Consider the following 16,565-nt stretch of genomic DNA (forward strand, 5'->3'; position numbering starts at 1 on the left):
GTACTCTTTCAGTTGCATTTACAAAAATTTGCACTGTATAGAGGAGCTTTATAAGAGAGCTTATTATTAAATCATTAGCAAAAAGGCTATTAAGTCAAGATTGTCTTTCCTCTCTTGATCTACCCAATTAATACGTACAATACTTGGTACCTGCATTTATATATAGATAGGAAGTTGGTGAACAACAACCATCTAAGGTCTAGTCCTTTGATGTATGAATGATAAAATTATGAGTGATAAATACACATTCCAGTTAGCCAGACTGGAGTCCTGGAAATGGGAAGCACATACAGTGCCTGCACTTTAAAGGAGGGGTTTGGGACATTGGCAGTTTGGAGGGACTTCTAAATTGTCGTATCTGAGGACTTCTGCAGAGACATTATGTATGAGTGAGGTGAAAGGGTTGAATGATGATGAAAATATTTTTCTTTTTGGGGATTTTATTTCCTTTTTGGGTCACCCTGCCTTGGTGGGAGACGACCAACATGTTGAAAAAAAAATACTCGTTAAACGTTTTGCACTTTAACAGGATCATTTATGCTTATTTTGCCTCATAAACATTATGGAAACAGGCTAATATTATTAACTCCTATTTACAGTCTTTTTATCTGTATACAGTAGAACCCCCTTATCCGTGGGGATACATTCTAAGGACCAGCCATGGAAACTGTAACTCTGGATAGTAGCAGACCCTGTATATAAGTCCTATACATACCTATTATAAAGTTTAATTGATAAATTATGCACAATAAGTGTGAAGAATTATCACTTTTTCACTGATGGGAAGCACCTCACAGCTTCTCTTAGGCTTTGAAGAACTGCCAGCTTGTCTACTTTTGTGCTCTGGGGCCATTATTATGCAAAATTAGAAGGTATTTTTGGGCCACAGTAAACCAGTGATAACTTAAACCACGGATACCGAATTGGTGGATACGGGGGTTCTACTGTAATTTTTGCTTTCCTGTGTTTCTTAAACTGGTTTTCGGATCTGTAACTTTTCTTTGCACTTCCCTCAGAAAGCAGGTTAGAATTCTTATCCTTTAACTATGCATGTTCTGATATAGCTGACTAGATAAAGGCCTTGTTTCACGTTTTCTTTTGCTGTTTATAAAAACTGAACGGAAAAAAGGTTATTTTGAAGGTAGCATTTTATTGTGTGGATGTAAAGAAAGAATTATTGATGTTTTGACAGGAAGCTAGGTATTCTGGCACTAACCAAACAGTGGGAAGAGTTTGAATGGCAAGGAGGCAATGATCTTCAGCCCTGTGTACCTGACGTAAAAGCTAAAGGTGTAGTTTCATTGATGATGAGCAATTGTGGAAATAAAAGGTTTCTTTTAATACAAGAATTGAGTGGTTTATGTGAGAGAAATGAGCAGTAGTCACTTCTTGTACTTAGATGTGAAAAGATGTCAAAAAGATTCTGGGAGGTGTTCACTGTATTTCATAACAAAGGAATTTTGTTCATAATGTGCTCGGTGGCTTTTCTACCCAAATCTCATTTCTTTCTTATCATTATTTCTTATGAGCAGCAATGTTCTAAAGATCAGAGAGATATTTAAAAGAGATATATCCTTTGAAAAAAATTGTGAGCTCAAAACCAAAATAAAAGTTATATGGATATAATTTTGGAGGTGAATGTATTCAGATATATTTGGGAGTGGACGTGTCAGCGGATGGGTCTGTGAAAGATGAGGTGAATCATAGAATTGATGAGGGGAAAAGGATGAGTGGTGCACTTAGGAGTCTGTGGAGACAAAGAACTTTGTCCTTGGAGGCAAAGAGGGGAATGTATGAGAGTATAGTTTTACCAACGCTCTTATATGGGTGTGAAGCATGGGTGATGAATGTTGCAGCGAGGAGAAGGCTGGAGGCAGTGGAGATGTCGTGTCTGAGGGCAATGTGTGGTGTGAATATAATGCAGAGAATTCGTAGTTTGGAAGCTAGGAGGAGGTGCGGGATTACCAAAACTGTTGTCCAGAGGGCTGAGGAAGGGTTGTTGAGGTGGTTCGGACATGTAGAGAGAATGGAGTGAAACAGAGTGACTTCAAGAGTGTATCAGTCTATAGTGGAAGGAAGGCGGGGTAGGGGTCGGCCTAGGGAAGGTTGGAGGGAGGGGGTAAAGGAGGTTTTGTGTGCGAGGGGCTTGGACTTCCAGCAGGCATGCGTGAGCGTGTTTGATAGGAGTGAATGGAGACAAATGGTTTTTAATACTTGACGTGCTGTTGGAGTGTGAGCAAAGTAACATTTATGAAGGGGTTCAGGGAAACCGGCAGGCCGGACTTGAGTCCTGGAGATGGGAAGTACAGTGCCTGCACTCTGAAGGAGGGGTGTTAATGTTGCAGTTTAAAAACTGTAGTGTAAAGCACCCTTCTGGCAAGACAGTGATGGAGTGAATGATGGTGAGTTTTTCTTTTTCGGGCCACCCTGCCTTGGTGGGAATCGGCCAGTGTGATAATAAAAATATATAATAATTTTGGATTTCCAGCAAGCGTGCATGAGCGTGTTAGGAGTGAATGGTATTTGGGACCTGACGAGCTGTTGGAGTGTGAGTAGGGTAATATTGAGTGAAGGTATTCAGGGAAACCAGTTATTTTTATACAGCCAGATTTGAGTCCTGGAAATGGGAAGTACAATGCCTGCACTCTAAAGGAGGGGTTTTGGGGTATTGGCAGTTTGGAGGGATATGTTGTGTATCTTTATATGTATATGCTTCTAAACTGTTGTATTCTGAGCACCTCTGCAAAAACAGTGATTATGTGTGAGTGAGGTGAAAGTGTTAAATGATGATGAAAGTATTTTCTTTTTGGGGATTTTTTATTTTTTTGGGTCATCCTGCCTCGGTGGGAGATGGCCGTGTTAAAAAAAAAAAATGTATAATTCACAGATTATATAGTATTTGCAGAACCTCTAGGTACATAAGCTCCATGAATTGGGGGGTTGGACTGCATACATTTACAATGACCTGACCTTCAATATTAATTATGAATTCTCAACTTGAACTGGTTCAGTACACCAACTTGGACTTACAAATATACTTCACACTTTTTTCCCTGCTTTTATTTTTTTTCTGTGATATGGTACTGTATAACTCGCACTGCTAAGGCACATTTTTGTGAAAACAACAGTAATACATATGTTGACACGGATTAACAAATTGTGTGTGTACATAAATATAAGCCCTTAATTATATGCAGAATTTCAGACATTTAAACTTCTAACAAAAACAAAGTTTGTTAATGTGAGCATTCAAGAAAATATTTCAGTTAAATGCCAGCTTAATAATGCTGGATAAAAGAACACTCCAGAGTGAAATACTGCTCCATTTCCAAAAAAGAAAAAAAATGAAAGGGGGTCTATCCTAAGTATCTATTTTACCCATTTATCAACAATACCTCTCACCCTAAATTTGAACAATCATTTATTTTGAGAAACTTTGGAATTAGAAGTATGCTATGGCACTCAGAGTTTCTTATGTTTGGATAACAAAGATAAATGTTTTCAGTCAACTATTTATTAGATATGTCAACTTTTCTTCAGAGAACAATTTCATCTTAACTTCACATTTGCAATATAAAGCTGTCCTTTCATTATCATTATCCTCGCTGATTATTTTCCATTTAACAGACTGTTAGATATGTACTTTGCAATTTTTAATAGGTAGACATAGAAAAAAAATTCTTAGGTTAGGGAAAAACTAAAATGAACCCATTTGTTCACCTGTAAAAAAAATGTACAATGTGTATGGTGAAACATTAATCTTGCACTAAAGATCTTGTCATTTGAAGAATATACAGTAGTATCTACAGTCCTTTATTGTAATATACTGTCTCAGGAGCATTGGGCAGCTGACGAATCTTGTCCTGTAGGTAATATAAAACCAATAGTTAAAGCCAAGGAAAAACAGAATGACAGATACAAGTGGTTCCCAGACTTACAACCTGTTTGGTTTCAGATCTCTTGCTACTCATACCACTGTAAGTCAAACTTATTTCCTATAGGTGCAATGTTATAAATAGGAGTTTTGTTCTTGAGAATCAATGACAAAGTACCCTAAAATTCTTATATTTTAGGAGATCTTGCTGAATAAAAACTGGTAAAAATGTGGATGGATGTAAGATGAAAGGTCATAAGTCTGGGGTCACCTGTATTAATATAAACATTGACAAAAAATTAGAAAGACTATTTTTTTTTTCAACAAACTGGCCATCTCCCACTGAAGTAGGGTGACCCAAAAAAGAAGAAATGCTTTTGCCATCATTCACTCCACTGTCTTGCCAGAGGGGTGCCAATTAGTACTACAGTATAAAACTACAAATATGCCCACCCCTCCATCAGAGTTCAAGCACTATACTTCTCACCTCTAGGACTCAAGTACAGAGACTATTATCATTTTTATTCTCTCTACTTCTATCTTCTTGGTTTTTCACTCTTTTTTTTTTTTACCTTCCTAACTATTTCTCCTTTTCTCTACTCTCTCCACGAAGGACTCATTTAATCATTTTTATTCTCTTATATACCAATTAGGATGAGCTTCTCTATCTTACATGAGGGTATCCCTTCATAAGTGATCATTTATCCTTTTTATTTGGACATATTTTCACAACAAATAATGGAAATACAATGTTATGGAATAATAAAAAAAAATATATATACTTTGCATAAAATAATCAGCATTAAAATAAAAATCATGGTTCTTTTTCAAATAGAACTGAAAAGGGTAATAGCTCTTAACTAGCAAAATAGAGATAGAAATGCCTAATTTTAATCCTACAAGACATTTCTTTTATTACAGTGAAATAAAAAAAAAGGGATGAAAGGTAGGAAGGAAAAAGGAGAGAAGGGAGCAAAGATATTGCATACAGATATGAAAAAGAATAAGAGAAAATGAGTCAAAACAGGTCAATTTTTCTCAGTTACCAATGTTAGGTCTTACCAGTCTATCTAGCCTAGCAATACTGGTTCACTGAACAGTCATAAAGCCACATTATTCTTATTTATATATCTGGGCCATAACATGCCAAGATTTTAATGCTCTCAGGATGTGTCCTGTTAGACACTCATTGGTTAAGTTAACTATTTTCACCATAGCCAATTTAAAATAAAACATTACCGTAGATAAAAATATCTATGTTGTCATAAGAAGTCACACTTCATTCTTCAGTTGGATGGGAAACTTCCCTTGAAACTAAAAACATTTTTAATAAATACAAACTTTTGCACGGTGCTGAAATCAAAGGATAACTCATTTGTATTACTAACCTGTACTTCTGGCTCCAGGCTAGACACTGCAATGGAAGACTTTTGAGGGAAGAGTGCACAGCAAGCTGGAGTGGCAAATGTGAGGCACACACCACACATAATTACTTGTAATGGGGCAGATATCCATGGCATGCGGCGCAAAGTACCACGCTTCTCAAGAATATTCATGACAATCGGCGGCAGTACTGTAAAGAACAAAAATAAAATGCTGTGCATTCGTGGTGCTTAATAGCAGCAATTTATAATTATGCATCACATTTAGCTGAATGAAGAAAAAGAAAATGAACATTTATTTATTTATAGTACTGTACTGAACAGTATAAACAATGTATCGTATTGAAATAAACTTGTATTTGTATATCCAAATCCAAAATTGCAATTAATACTGAATAAAAGAAAACCCACATGGAAAACATGAACAGAAAATAAGAGGAGCACAGCCTAAAACTGTACTCCTCTTATTTTCTGTTCATACAATATTATCAAATCATGGGTCATAGAACCAGGACCTGCATACAGTATTATAATATGACAATAAATGAGAGGTGGGTTAATGGATCTGCTACTCATACACGATATGCATTATGTTACAGTATTATCCACAAGCTTGGCTTCTGGACCCTATATACGTATATTTTTTAATACACTAGCCATTCCCCACCGAGGTAGGGTGACCTGAAAAATAAGAAACATTTTCACCATCATTCAGACAATTACTGTCTTGTTAGAAGCATGCTGATATCACCATTCAGATGACCCTCCAAACTGCAGTATCTTCACCTCTCCTTTAGGGTGTAAGCACTGTACCTCCCAACTTCAGGAATGAAGTCCGATGAGCTGGTTTCCTTACATCCCTTCATAAATGTTATCTTGCTTACATTCCAATAGCACATCAGATTAAAAACAAAAAACACTTGCCTCCACTCCTATCTAACATGCTGGCACAAACCTGCTGGGGGTCCAAACCCCTAGCACTCAAACCTCTTTTAACCACCTTCCAACCTTTCTTGGTACAACCCCAACCCCTCCTTCCCTCCACATGATATTCATACACCCTCCTAGTCATCCTATTTTGCTTCATTCCTTTTAAAGGCCCAAACCATTTCAACAACCCCTTCTCAGCCCTCGAAGTAATACTTCTGGTAATCCCACAGCTTTTGATCTCCAAGTTCCAAATTCTTTTCATAATATTCATGCCACACATTACTCTCAAATACGACATCTCCACTGCCTCCAGTTTCTTCCTTACAGCAATGTTTAAAACCCAAGCCTCACACCATACACATTATATGTATTGTATTATACAGCATGTATCACATTACCTACTTGTATTACAACTGATCTATAAATTGTCTGAATAATTTTATGTTTGAGTTAAAGGAGTCACAGACATTTGGAAAGTATTTCTCCTTTTTATCTTATAATTTCTGTACTCGTATATGTAGAGTAATACAGTGGATAAATTGTAATAACTATGATGTACTTACCATACATTATTCTGCATTTTTTTTCTTTCAATAAATTGTTTTATATGTATTTTGTTTACCCTTGTACACCTTTAACTAGTTTCTGTATTAGCTAAAGACTAGCCTGAAAAGCTGAAAGATACAGTATCAGCTTTGTAAAAATATTACTGTGTATCCAATACACACCTATTACTAATATTTTTATGAATTAAAATTGTGTAATTGTACTTTGCATTTTCTCCATTAATATAATGGTACCACAGTTGCATATCCATGAGTTCACCTTCTTGGAGCTTCTTGTGGATTACATCTCTCACAGGTACAAAAGAGGGAGAATGTCCTTACTGTTTCTTATAATTTTTTTTTTTCATTAGTATTAGTGTAAAAATGTCATCTACATACTTATTTTAAATATACGTAGTTTGAGAAAAATAGAGTTTAAAAAGCTGTCATCTAAATGATTATGTCATGCAATGCATTTAGTTATACAGTACATAAAAGATATCAAGTGTATGTTATAAGAAAGTCATACTCTACAATACACCAAAGCTTACTCAAGTTAATTAGCTAGCTAGCCTACAAAAACATTGGCAATTGTAACTTATGGATTAATATTACTTTGACTTGCCTCCACTAAGTCTGTCTAGGTTTCAATGCACATGTTACAGGTGATAACCTTACCACAGCTGGGTACTGCCATGAGGATGCGAGAGAGGGTCACCATGGCTACCCCCTGTCGTGCTGCCTTCTTACTATTGCCCATTATGTTGTTATCTTGGTCCAGAAGTACCACACCCATTTCACGCCACTCTCTATATCACATACAGTAAAGGATATCTTATGTAATTTAGAATCAGCATTTTGTCAAATTGTTTAAATTGTAGTTTCTCTTGAAGCCAATGCAGTACTAACACAGGTGCCCCCTACATAATGAGTCTGTTTAACATAAATCTGCTTAAATTATTACTAGTATATACTGTATTTAAAAAGAAATATGAAACTTGTATAAATATGAATTTATAAGGAAAGACACCAATAGTATATACTGCCAACTCTCCCTCCCAGTTACTGAATTACAAATGTCTCGGTAGTTTGCCCCAGTCAAGCAGGTTAGTCTTCTTCTGACTAAATACACATGGTGACCAAGATGGTGAAAGTACTCTGTTAAATTCACTAAATACAAAGTCTTTGTTGCTGTCCCTTCCAGGGAGGTACCTTGAACACAGGGAAGCACTCACTGGATCAAACTAGAATATCTGCAAACCACAATATCTCCCATTCCCTAGGTGTTGCATGACTTGTACATGGTCAGTGCTTCTCCATGATTAAAGACTGACTGGGAAAACCTGGAGCCACACAGGGGACCAGAACATGGAGGGCTAAGATGGAGGTGGTACTGGATAATACAGTTGTTGCCATTTTCAGTGATATTTCTGCTACACTTTTTTGTATTCTGCCTCAAGAAAGATTCTGGCAGTAAATACCTGTTACAGGTTTTGAGAGTTTGTTGCTTTTCACAGCTTACCCTGACTTCTCTGTTGACTGCCAGATTAAGCAGGCTGTTATTGCAATACCCATTTTTTTTTTTTTTTGGCATGGTGCACATCCCTTAAACTAACAATGACTTTCACAAGTCTAAGTTTCTTTTCTTTCTTGACATTTTTTCTTAGGAATGTCTTTATAATATTAGAGCAATATTTAAGATATATTGGCTCTGAAACAAACAAAATGTGCTGAAAACACAATTTTGAATTATCTGTGGATTCCAGATTAACAAATAATGTGAGACTTATAAGAATGAAACCCTCAGAAATTTGGGAGTAATATATTTTATTCATTGTAATTCCTAATGTACCAAACTTCCCGTTTTTTTCAGTCACACTGAATATGAGTGAGTCCCAACAATTTCAGACATATTAGAGTGTCATGATAGGTTTCTTTTGTCAGGTAGCTATTAATAAACTTTTTGAAAACATACTGAAGGATCTAAGGATAACCTATGAGTAAAAAATTTAAAAATTTAGATTAAATGAAAATATGAAATGCTAAAATAATCCTTTCTCTGACTGAACAGCCTGAATATGTGCCAAGTAACCCAAGTTTTGGCCTAAATAAGTGGGGAGATTTTCCCTATTGTGAAACTTGGCTGTGACTTACAGCCAATAACTCTGAATAAATTATGAATATGGTTTGTATTGTGATTAATTCACTTTGAATTATTTTGATTATATTTTGATTATGATGTTTTGACAGTAAATTGTTCACAACTGCAACAAATTATTATTGATAGCTAAAAACTGGTAACAACATACTGCAGCAAATTAATAATGATTTTTTGCAAATTTTCATGTTAAAAGCACTGAATACACAAGTGATTCTGGTGCTTTGGAGAACATACACCTTAACCTGTAAACGGTCCAAACGTATATATACGTTTTTTCAACATTTGAAAGTACTGTGGACCCCCGCATAATGCTGACATCGCATAGTGTTAAATCCGCATAGCGATACATTTAATCGCTAAAATTTTGCCTCGCATAGTGCTAAAAAATTCGCTCAACGCGATTCGTCTGAGACACGTCCATGCGGCCTGAGCCAGCCTCACTTGTTCTGCCAGTGGCATTGTTTACAAGCCAGCGTCCGCAGTAACATTCAAGCATACAATCGGAACATTTCGTATTATTACAGCCTTTTTATAGTAATTTCACCTGAAAAATAAGTGACCATGGGCCCCAAGAAAGCTTCTAGTGCCAACCCTACAGGAATAAGGGTGATGAAGAAAGAGATCATTGCTAAGTATGAAAGTGGAGTGCGTGTCTCCGAGCTGGCCAGGTTGTAAACCCCAATCAACCATCGCTTCTATTGTGTCCAAGAGAACGGCAATCAAGGAAGCTGTTCTTGCCAAAGGTTTAACTGTGCTTTCGAAACACATATCGCAGGTGATAGAAGATGTTGAGAGACTGTTATTGGTGTGGATAAACAAAAAACAGATAGCAGGCGATAGCATCTCTCAAACGATCGTAAGTGAAAAGACTAGGAAGTTGCACGAGGATTTAATTAGAAAAATGCCTGCAACTAGTGGTGATGCGAGTGAATTTAAGGCCAGCAAAGGTTGGTTTGAGAGATTTAAGAGGCGTAGTGGCATACATAGTGTGGTAAGGCATGGTGAGGCTGCCAGTTCGGACCTAAAAGCAGCTGAAAAATATGTGCATGAATTCAAGGAGTACATAGGCAGTGAAGGACTGAAACCTGAACAAGTGTTTAATTGTGACGAAACAGGCCTGTTTTGGAAGAAAATGCCAAGCAGGACCTACATTACTCAGGAGGAAAAGGCACTCCCAGGATATAAGCCTATGAAAGACAGGCTTACTCTTCTCATGTGTGCCAATGCTAGTGGTGATTGCAAAGTGAAGCCTTTATTAGTGTATCACTCTGAAACTCCCAGAGCGTTCAGGCAAAAGAATATCCTCAAGGCTAATTTGTGTGTGCTGTGGAGGGCAAAGAATAAGGCATGGGTCACTAAGGACTTTTTCTATGACTGGTTACACCAAGCATTTGCCCCCAATGTGAAAAATTACCTAACTGAAAAGAAATTAGACCTTAAGTGCCTCCTGGTGTTAAACAATGCCCCTGGTCATCCTACAGACTTGGCAGAGCGACTTTGTGGGGACATGAGCTTCATTAAGGTGAAGTTTTTTGCCTCCTCATACCACTCTCCTGCAGCCCATGGACCAGCAGGTTATTGCAAACTTCAAAAAACTGTACACAAAAGCTCTGTTTGAAAGGTGCTTTGTAGTGACAGAAACTCAATTGACTCTAAGAGAGTTATGGAGAGAGCACTTTAATATCCTCAATTGTGTAAACCTTATAGGTAAGGCTTGGGAGGGAGTGACTAAGAGGACCTTGAACTCTGCTTGGAAGAAACTGTGGCCAGAATGTGTAGACCAAAGGGATTCTGAAGGATTTGAGGCTAACCCTGAGAATCCTATGCCAGTTGAGGAATCAATTGTGGCATTGGGGAAGTCCTTGGGGTTGGAGGTTAGTGGGGAGGATGTGGAAGAGTTGGTGGAGGAGGACAATGAAGAACTAACCACTGATGAGCTGCTAGATCAACTTCAACAGCAAGAGGCCACACCGGAGGAGGGGAGAGAGAAATTGAAGAAGTTGCCTACTTCAAAGATTAAGGAAATCTGTGCAAAGTGGCTTGAAGTGCAAACCTTCATGGATGAAAATCACCCTCAGACAGCTATTGCAAGCCGTGCTGGTGACTATTACACTGACACTGTTGTGAAACATTTTAGGCAAGTCATAAAGGAACGAGAGGTACAGGCCACTATGGACAGATATGTTGTGCGACAGAAGTCCAGTGACTCTGAAGATGGTCCTAGTGGCATTAAAAGAAGAAGGGAAGCAACCCCAGAAAAGGACTTGACACCTCAAGTCCTAATGGAAGGGGATTCCCCTTCTAAACACTAAAACCATCAAGTCTCCCCTCCTCCCATCCCATCAATCATCACCACATCTTCAATAAAGGTAAGTGTCATGTAACTGTGCATGTTTTCTTAAGTTTGTGTGTATTAAAATTAATATTTCATGTGGTAAAATTTTTTTTTTTTTCATACTTTTGGGTGTCTTGCGCGGATTAATTTGATTTCCATTATTTCTTATGGGGAAAATTAATTCACATAACGATAATTTCGCATAACATTGAGCTCTCAGGAACGGATTAATAGCGTTCTGCGGGGGTCCAATGTAAAAAAAGTAGATCTTCTTTTTGTTTTTTTACATTTGAAAATGTGTAAAAAACTTTGATCTACTTTTTTTTTTTGTTATATTTGAAAATATTTAAAAAAAGCGTAGATCTACTTTTGTAGCACTACACATGTGAACGTAGATCTGCTTGGACCGTTTACGGGTTAATAACTGAAAATATGAACCATGGAAATATCTATACAGAAGAGTGAGCTTGTAACTGAAGAACACAAACAAACTGATTGAAAGGGTTTTAAGAGTTAATAAAACAGATATAACTTGTATTCTATCCAGTAACCATAGCGATGAAAAACTGTTTCTTATCTGCATTTAAACAATATAAAATTATGGGTATATACTGTATTTACCTTCCTATAACTTTAGGAAATCATTAGCAGAAAAGTACTGCAAAAGGCATATAACATCCAAATTTTGGCTTAAGTAAAAATAAAGTTTTATCCATGAGATAAGTTGTCAAAACCAAAACAAAATGTTTGCAGAACATAAAAGGTGGAAAAGAGGTATTATGAAAAAAAAAAAAATGAGCTTGTAGTACAAATAGCTCCTAATTTGTGTGCCTCTGCAAGTGGGAGATATAAGGAAAAATACCATACTGTTACAGCAAATGCATAATTCAGCTTACCAAACGTATTATTCAATTTAGCATTGGGATAATTCAGTGTAGGAAAAGCATGATTCTGTTTAGCAACTGAATGATTAAGATTAACAGATCCATGATTCTCTTTAGTAAATGTTTGACTTGGCTTAGCAAATGAATGGCTCGGTTCAACAAAGGCATAATTCAGTTTAGTGACATTTGTGATTCAGTTTAGCAATGCATGACTCGGTTCAGTAAATGCATGATGCAAATTAGCCAACACTACATGTGATTTGACCTAGCAAGAACACGCTTCGATTCAGCAAAGGTGTGTTTCACTAATGTACATTGCTCACTGGGCTCTTGTGCTTGTCTCACTAGTACAGACTTGCTCTCTGGTGCTTTCAAAACAGTTAGGACCCCATGTGAGTGTTACAAGTACAATACATATATTGCTTTATTTTGCCAGATATAACATGAGTTTACATTCCACCCCATCCTAAATGAGTTTCAAATGGTCATTGAAGGATTGCAGTAGCAGAAAAACCAAGAGAATCTGTTGGTCTGTTAGGTTTATAAAGATAAAAGATTACAATGTGTAATTACAATTTTGGTCTGCTAAGTACAAAGAAAGCCACTATCATGCTGGAGCATTTTGGGTAGACTAATCCTAGTACATAGTAACTACTTAAAACTAGACAAGATAATAGTGGTTAACTTTATTAAAATCATATTTAATCTTAAAACTTATGCAAGGTAGTCAAGGTGGAGGTTTATAAAAATAATAATCTTGAAGTTGCACATAATAAAAACAATATTACAATTAATGATTCAAGTAGTAATATTTCATGGATTGGCAGAAGTTTAAAAGATTAGAGGCCACATCAGGCTTTTCTAAAGTGGTGGGGTGTGCTGTCTAGCACAGGAGCTGGTAATCACCTGCATAGCAGCTTTTCGTTGGGTTATTAAAGGTTTAAGGTGGTTGGCTGTGGTTGATCCCCAGGCACAAATACCAAAGGTGAGGTAGGGATATATTAAGGAGTGGTATAGGGTAAGGAGTGTTGTTTGTGGTCCATAGTATCTATCTTGGAAAGGATGCTTACTGATTTGGAAATTTTCTTGGATATATGTTGGATGAGGGAATGAATTTAAGATTACAGTCAAGGAGAAGGCCTAGAAATTTACCCTCAGTATGTCTTGAAATAAGGGAACCGTTTATCAATATATTAAGTTGGATATTTAAGGCTATGTTTCCAAAAAGCATGAAGTATGTTTTGTTTATGTTGAGGTGAGCAAAAATCACATGATGCTCTAACCCACAGGACCACACAATCCTGTGTGGTGCTGATGTCTGTGAAAGACATGATGGAAGAAATAGACTCTGAAGTGTCCCTGTTTGCAGATGATGTGAAGTTGATGAGAAGAATTCAATCGAACGAGGACCAGGCAGAACTACAAAGAGACCTGAACAAGCTTGAAGCTTGGTCCAGCAACTGGCTCCTCGAATTTAACCCCGCCAAGTGCAAAGCCATGAAGATCGGGAAGGGCAAAAAAGACCGCAGACAGAGTATGTATAGGCTAAGTGGCCAAAGACTCCAACCCTCAAACAAGGAAAAGGATCTTGGGGTAAGTATAATACTGAGCACATCTCCTGAGGTGCACATCAACCAGATAACTGCTGCAGCATATGGGTGCCTGGCAAACCTAAGAATAGCATTCCAATACCTCAGTAAGGAATCATTCAAGACTCTGTACACCGTGTACGTCAGGCCCATACTGGAGTATGCAGCACCAGTTTGGAGCCCACACCTGGTCAAGCACGTCAAGAAATTAGAGAAAGTGCAAAGATTTGCAACAAGGTTAGTTCCAGAGCTAAGGGAAATGTCCTACAAAAAAAGGTTAAGGGAAATCAGCCTGACGACACTGGAGAACAGGAGGGGTTAGGGGAGACATAATAACGACATACAAAATGTTGCGAGGAATTGACAAGGTGGAAAGAGACAGGATGTCCCAGAGATGGGACACAGAAACAAGGGGTCACAATTGGAAGTCAAAGATTCAGATGAGTCAAAGAGATGTTAGGAAGTATTTCTTTAGTCATAGAGTTGTCAGGAGGTGGAGTAGTCTGGCAAGTATGTAGTGGAGGGAGGAACCATACACAGTTTTAAGCCAAGGTAAGATAAAGCTCTTGGAGCAGGGGGGAGAGAGGACCTAGTAGCAATCAGTGGAGAGGTAGGGCCAGGAGCTATGTCTTGACCCCTGCAACCACATAAAACATAATTTTTTTTTTTTAAACAAACTGGCCATCTCCCACCAAGATAGGGTGACCCTAAAAATGAAGAAACACTTTCATCATTACTGTCCTACCAGAGAGGCTCTGAAACTATAGTTCAAAACTGAAAATATCCCCACTGTCTTTCAGAGTACAGGCACTGTACTTCCCACCTCTAGGACTCAAGTCTGGCTAATTGGTTTTCCTGAATCCCTTCTATTACCTTGCTTACACTCCAACCACACTGTACAATATTTCATTACATTCAACTGCCTTCTGAAAAAGCAACAAGAATGAGTAATAATGAATTTGTTTCCTTCTTTGGGTCACCCTGCCTTGGTAGGAAATGGCCAATATTTTTTAAACAAGGTTTTTCCTTGCTTATGTTTGAGGAACAATAAGTTTTCCCTCATAAAACATGAACTGCTTTGCAAAGATTTGTTTTGAGATTTTTTCTGAATAAAACGCATCTATTTTTTTCTACAATAAGCAAATGCAAAGTATGTTAGGTAAAAGGACACATGTGCAACGAATGTTACATTTTATTGTGTCAACATTTTGCTTCTGAAGAGCAAAACATTGCTACAATAAAATGTCACATTAGTTGCATGTGTCCTTTTACCTAACATAGTAATTCTACTGTTATTACTAAATGCAGAGTATTTTAAAGCCTCACTCTGGTAAGATGAGATATGGGACAAATTAAGGGCTTACTGGAGCACAACAGACAGGGAAGTAACTGGTAGGGAGAGGTATGACATATTTTGAACATGGTCTCTGCAGTCCTGCAACGAAAGTACACGACTATCACAGGTGCTAATTGTACAACAGGTTTCAGTGGTTGCCTAGGTAACCCCCATCTGGCATTAAGGTCAGTCCACACTCAGTGTGATATCAGATCTCAAGTGGTAAGATAAGCATTATTCAGGAAATTCGCACATGATTTAACAGAAAGTAGCATAAATTTATGTAATGGTTCTGAAGGCACATAGATGTTATAAGCATACACCTGTGAAAAATTATGTTTACATAACCTAGGATAACTCAATAGATTTAACCTAGGATAATCAAATAAATTTAGCCTAGGATAACCCAATAATTGTCATATATTTGAAAATTTGTGACTATTCGTATTTTGCATTACCTATATGATTGAACTGTTATTTGAATTGATTTCAATCCATACTGCATTTTGTAGATTAACCATGTGAAGCATCTGTAATACGTAATTGTGCAGATGGTTGTAAATCCACAGCAGAAAGCCAGTGGAGGAGAAAGCAGTGATGAAAATGAGGATGTATCAGAAAGTCTCTCTGTTGATAGGTTAATTAAGTGTATTCTAACCTAACTACTCTATAATCCAGCAAACTCACTAAACTGGCACACTACAGGTCCTAATGATGCCATATTAGTGATGGCCGACCTGTACAATCCCGTGGAGTCTCTGTGGAGGACACGTGCGTACCTTACATCGTCTCTGTTAGAGGCATTTCGATGCTCATTCAGAGACGATGTAAGGTACGCATGTGTCCTCCACAGAGACTCCACGGGGCATTTGATGAACTGGAATGAGGCACAACTCGTTCTCACCGAACCAGACCTCAGATGCCGACGGTGCCTAGAAGCCTCACTAATCGCCGTCACCGACACTATAGAACGCAACACTGGAAACTACAAAATTTCAAAAACATTGGCATACATGATACTTAAGCAGCACCAACCCAACAACACAGGAGTCACGTGATTTCATCGTCTGCCCGTCCTCATCATGGGCGGAGGTTGTTTTTGATGGGGACCTGCCTCGCATGGGCCAGTAGGCCTTCTACAGTGTTCCTCCATTCTTATGTTCTTATGACATTCCTCAGGTCACGTGCGTCACACCTCACTCTCCGCCTATATATAATGTCTTCCTACCTCTGCATGTTAGAAGTGATCAAGGTCCCAGGACCGAAACGTTTTCTAATAAATATGTTATAGTGTTTGCTTACGTGTCTTTCTAAACCAACTTGTCGGTATTTATTACCAAGGTTTATACCAGAATAGACAGTAACTAGCAGATCTACTGATTGTACAGATTACATGACATTGTCCCTGCTATATTAAGACTAGGCTTTAAATATTTTTTTCCTCAAGGGAAGTTTCTTAATGCTGATGAGGGGTTCTTGATGCCAGGAGTTGGACAAGTTCTCTCATTACTTGAATTGAACCTTTCCTC

At 37.7% G+C, this 16,565-nt stretch overlaps 1 protein-coding gene across 5 annotated transcripts in view; it reads right to left on the minus strand.

Annotated features, from left to right (window-relative positions):
• Positions 1 to 3,498: 3,498 nt before the first annotated feature.
• Sfxn1-3 (Sideroflexin-1-3) overlaps positions 3,499 to 16,565 on the minus strand; it is a 33,642-nt gene continuing 20,575 nt past the window's right edge. For 3 of the 5 annotated variants that reach the window (XM_053797351.2, XM_053797350.2, XM_053797352.2), the window contains exons 7-9: positions 7,410 to 7,540; positions 5,263 to 5,447; positions 3,499 to 3,863 (exon numbers count right to left, since the gene is read on the minus strand). In XM_053797351.2, coding sequence (XP_053653326.1) covers positions 3,804 to 3,863; positions 5,263 to 5,447; positions 7,410 to 7,540 — 376 coding nt within the window. In that variant the 3' untranslated portion in view covers positions 3,499 to 3,803. Of the gene's footprint in view, positions 3,864 to 5,261; positions 5,448 to 7,409; positions 7,541 to 16,565 lie in introns of those variants that run through there. The other 2 variants (XM_053797354.2, XR_011394294.1) reach the window with 2 other exon arrangements.

This window comes from Cherax quadricarinatus, chromosome 82 (assembly GCF_038502225.1).
Source record: "Cherax quadricarinatus isolate ZL_2023a chromosome 82, ASM3850222v1, whole genome shotgun sequence".
In the NCBI taxonomy this organism is placed as follows: domain Eukaryota; kingdom Metazoa; phylum Arthropoda; class Malacostraca; order Decapoda; family Parastacidae; genus Cherax; species Cherax quadricarinatus.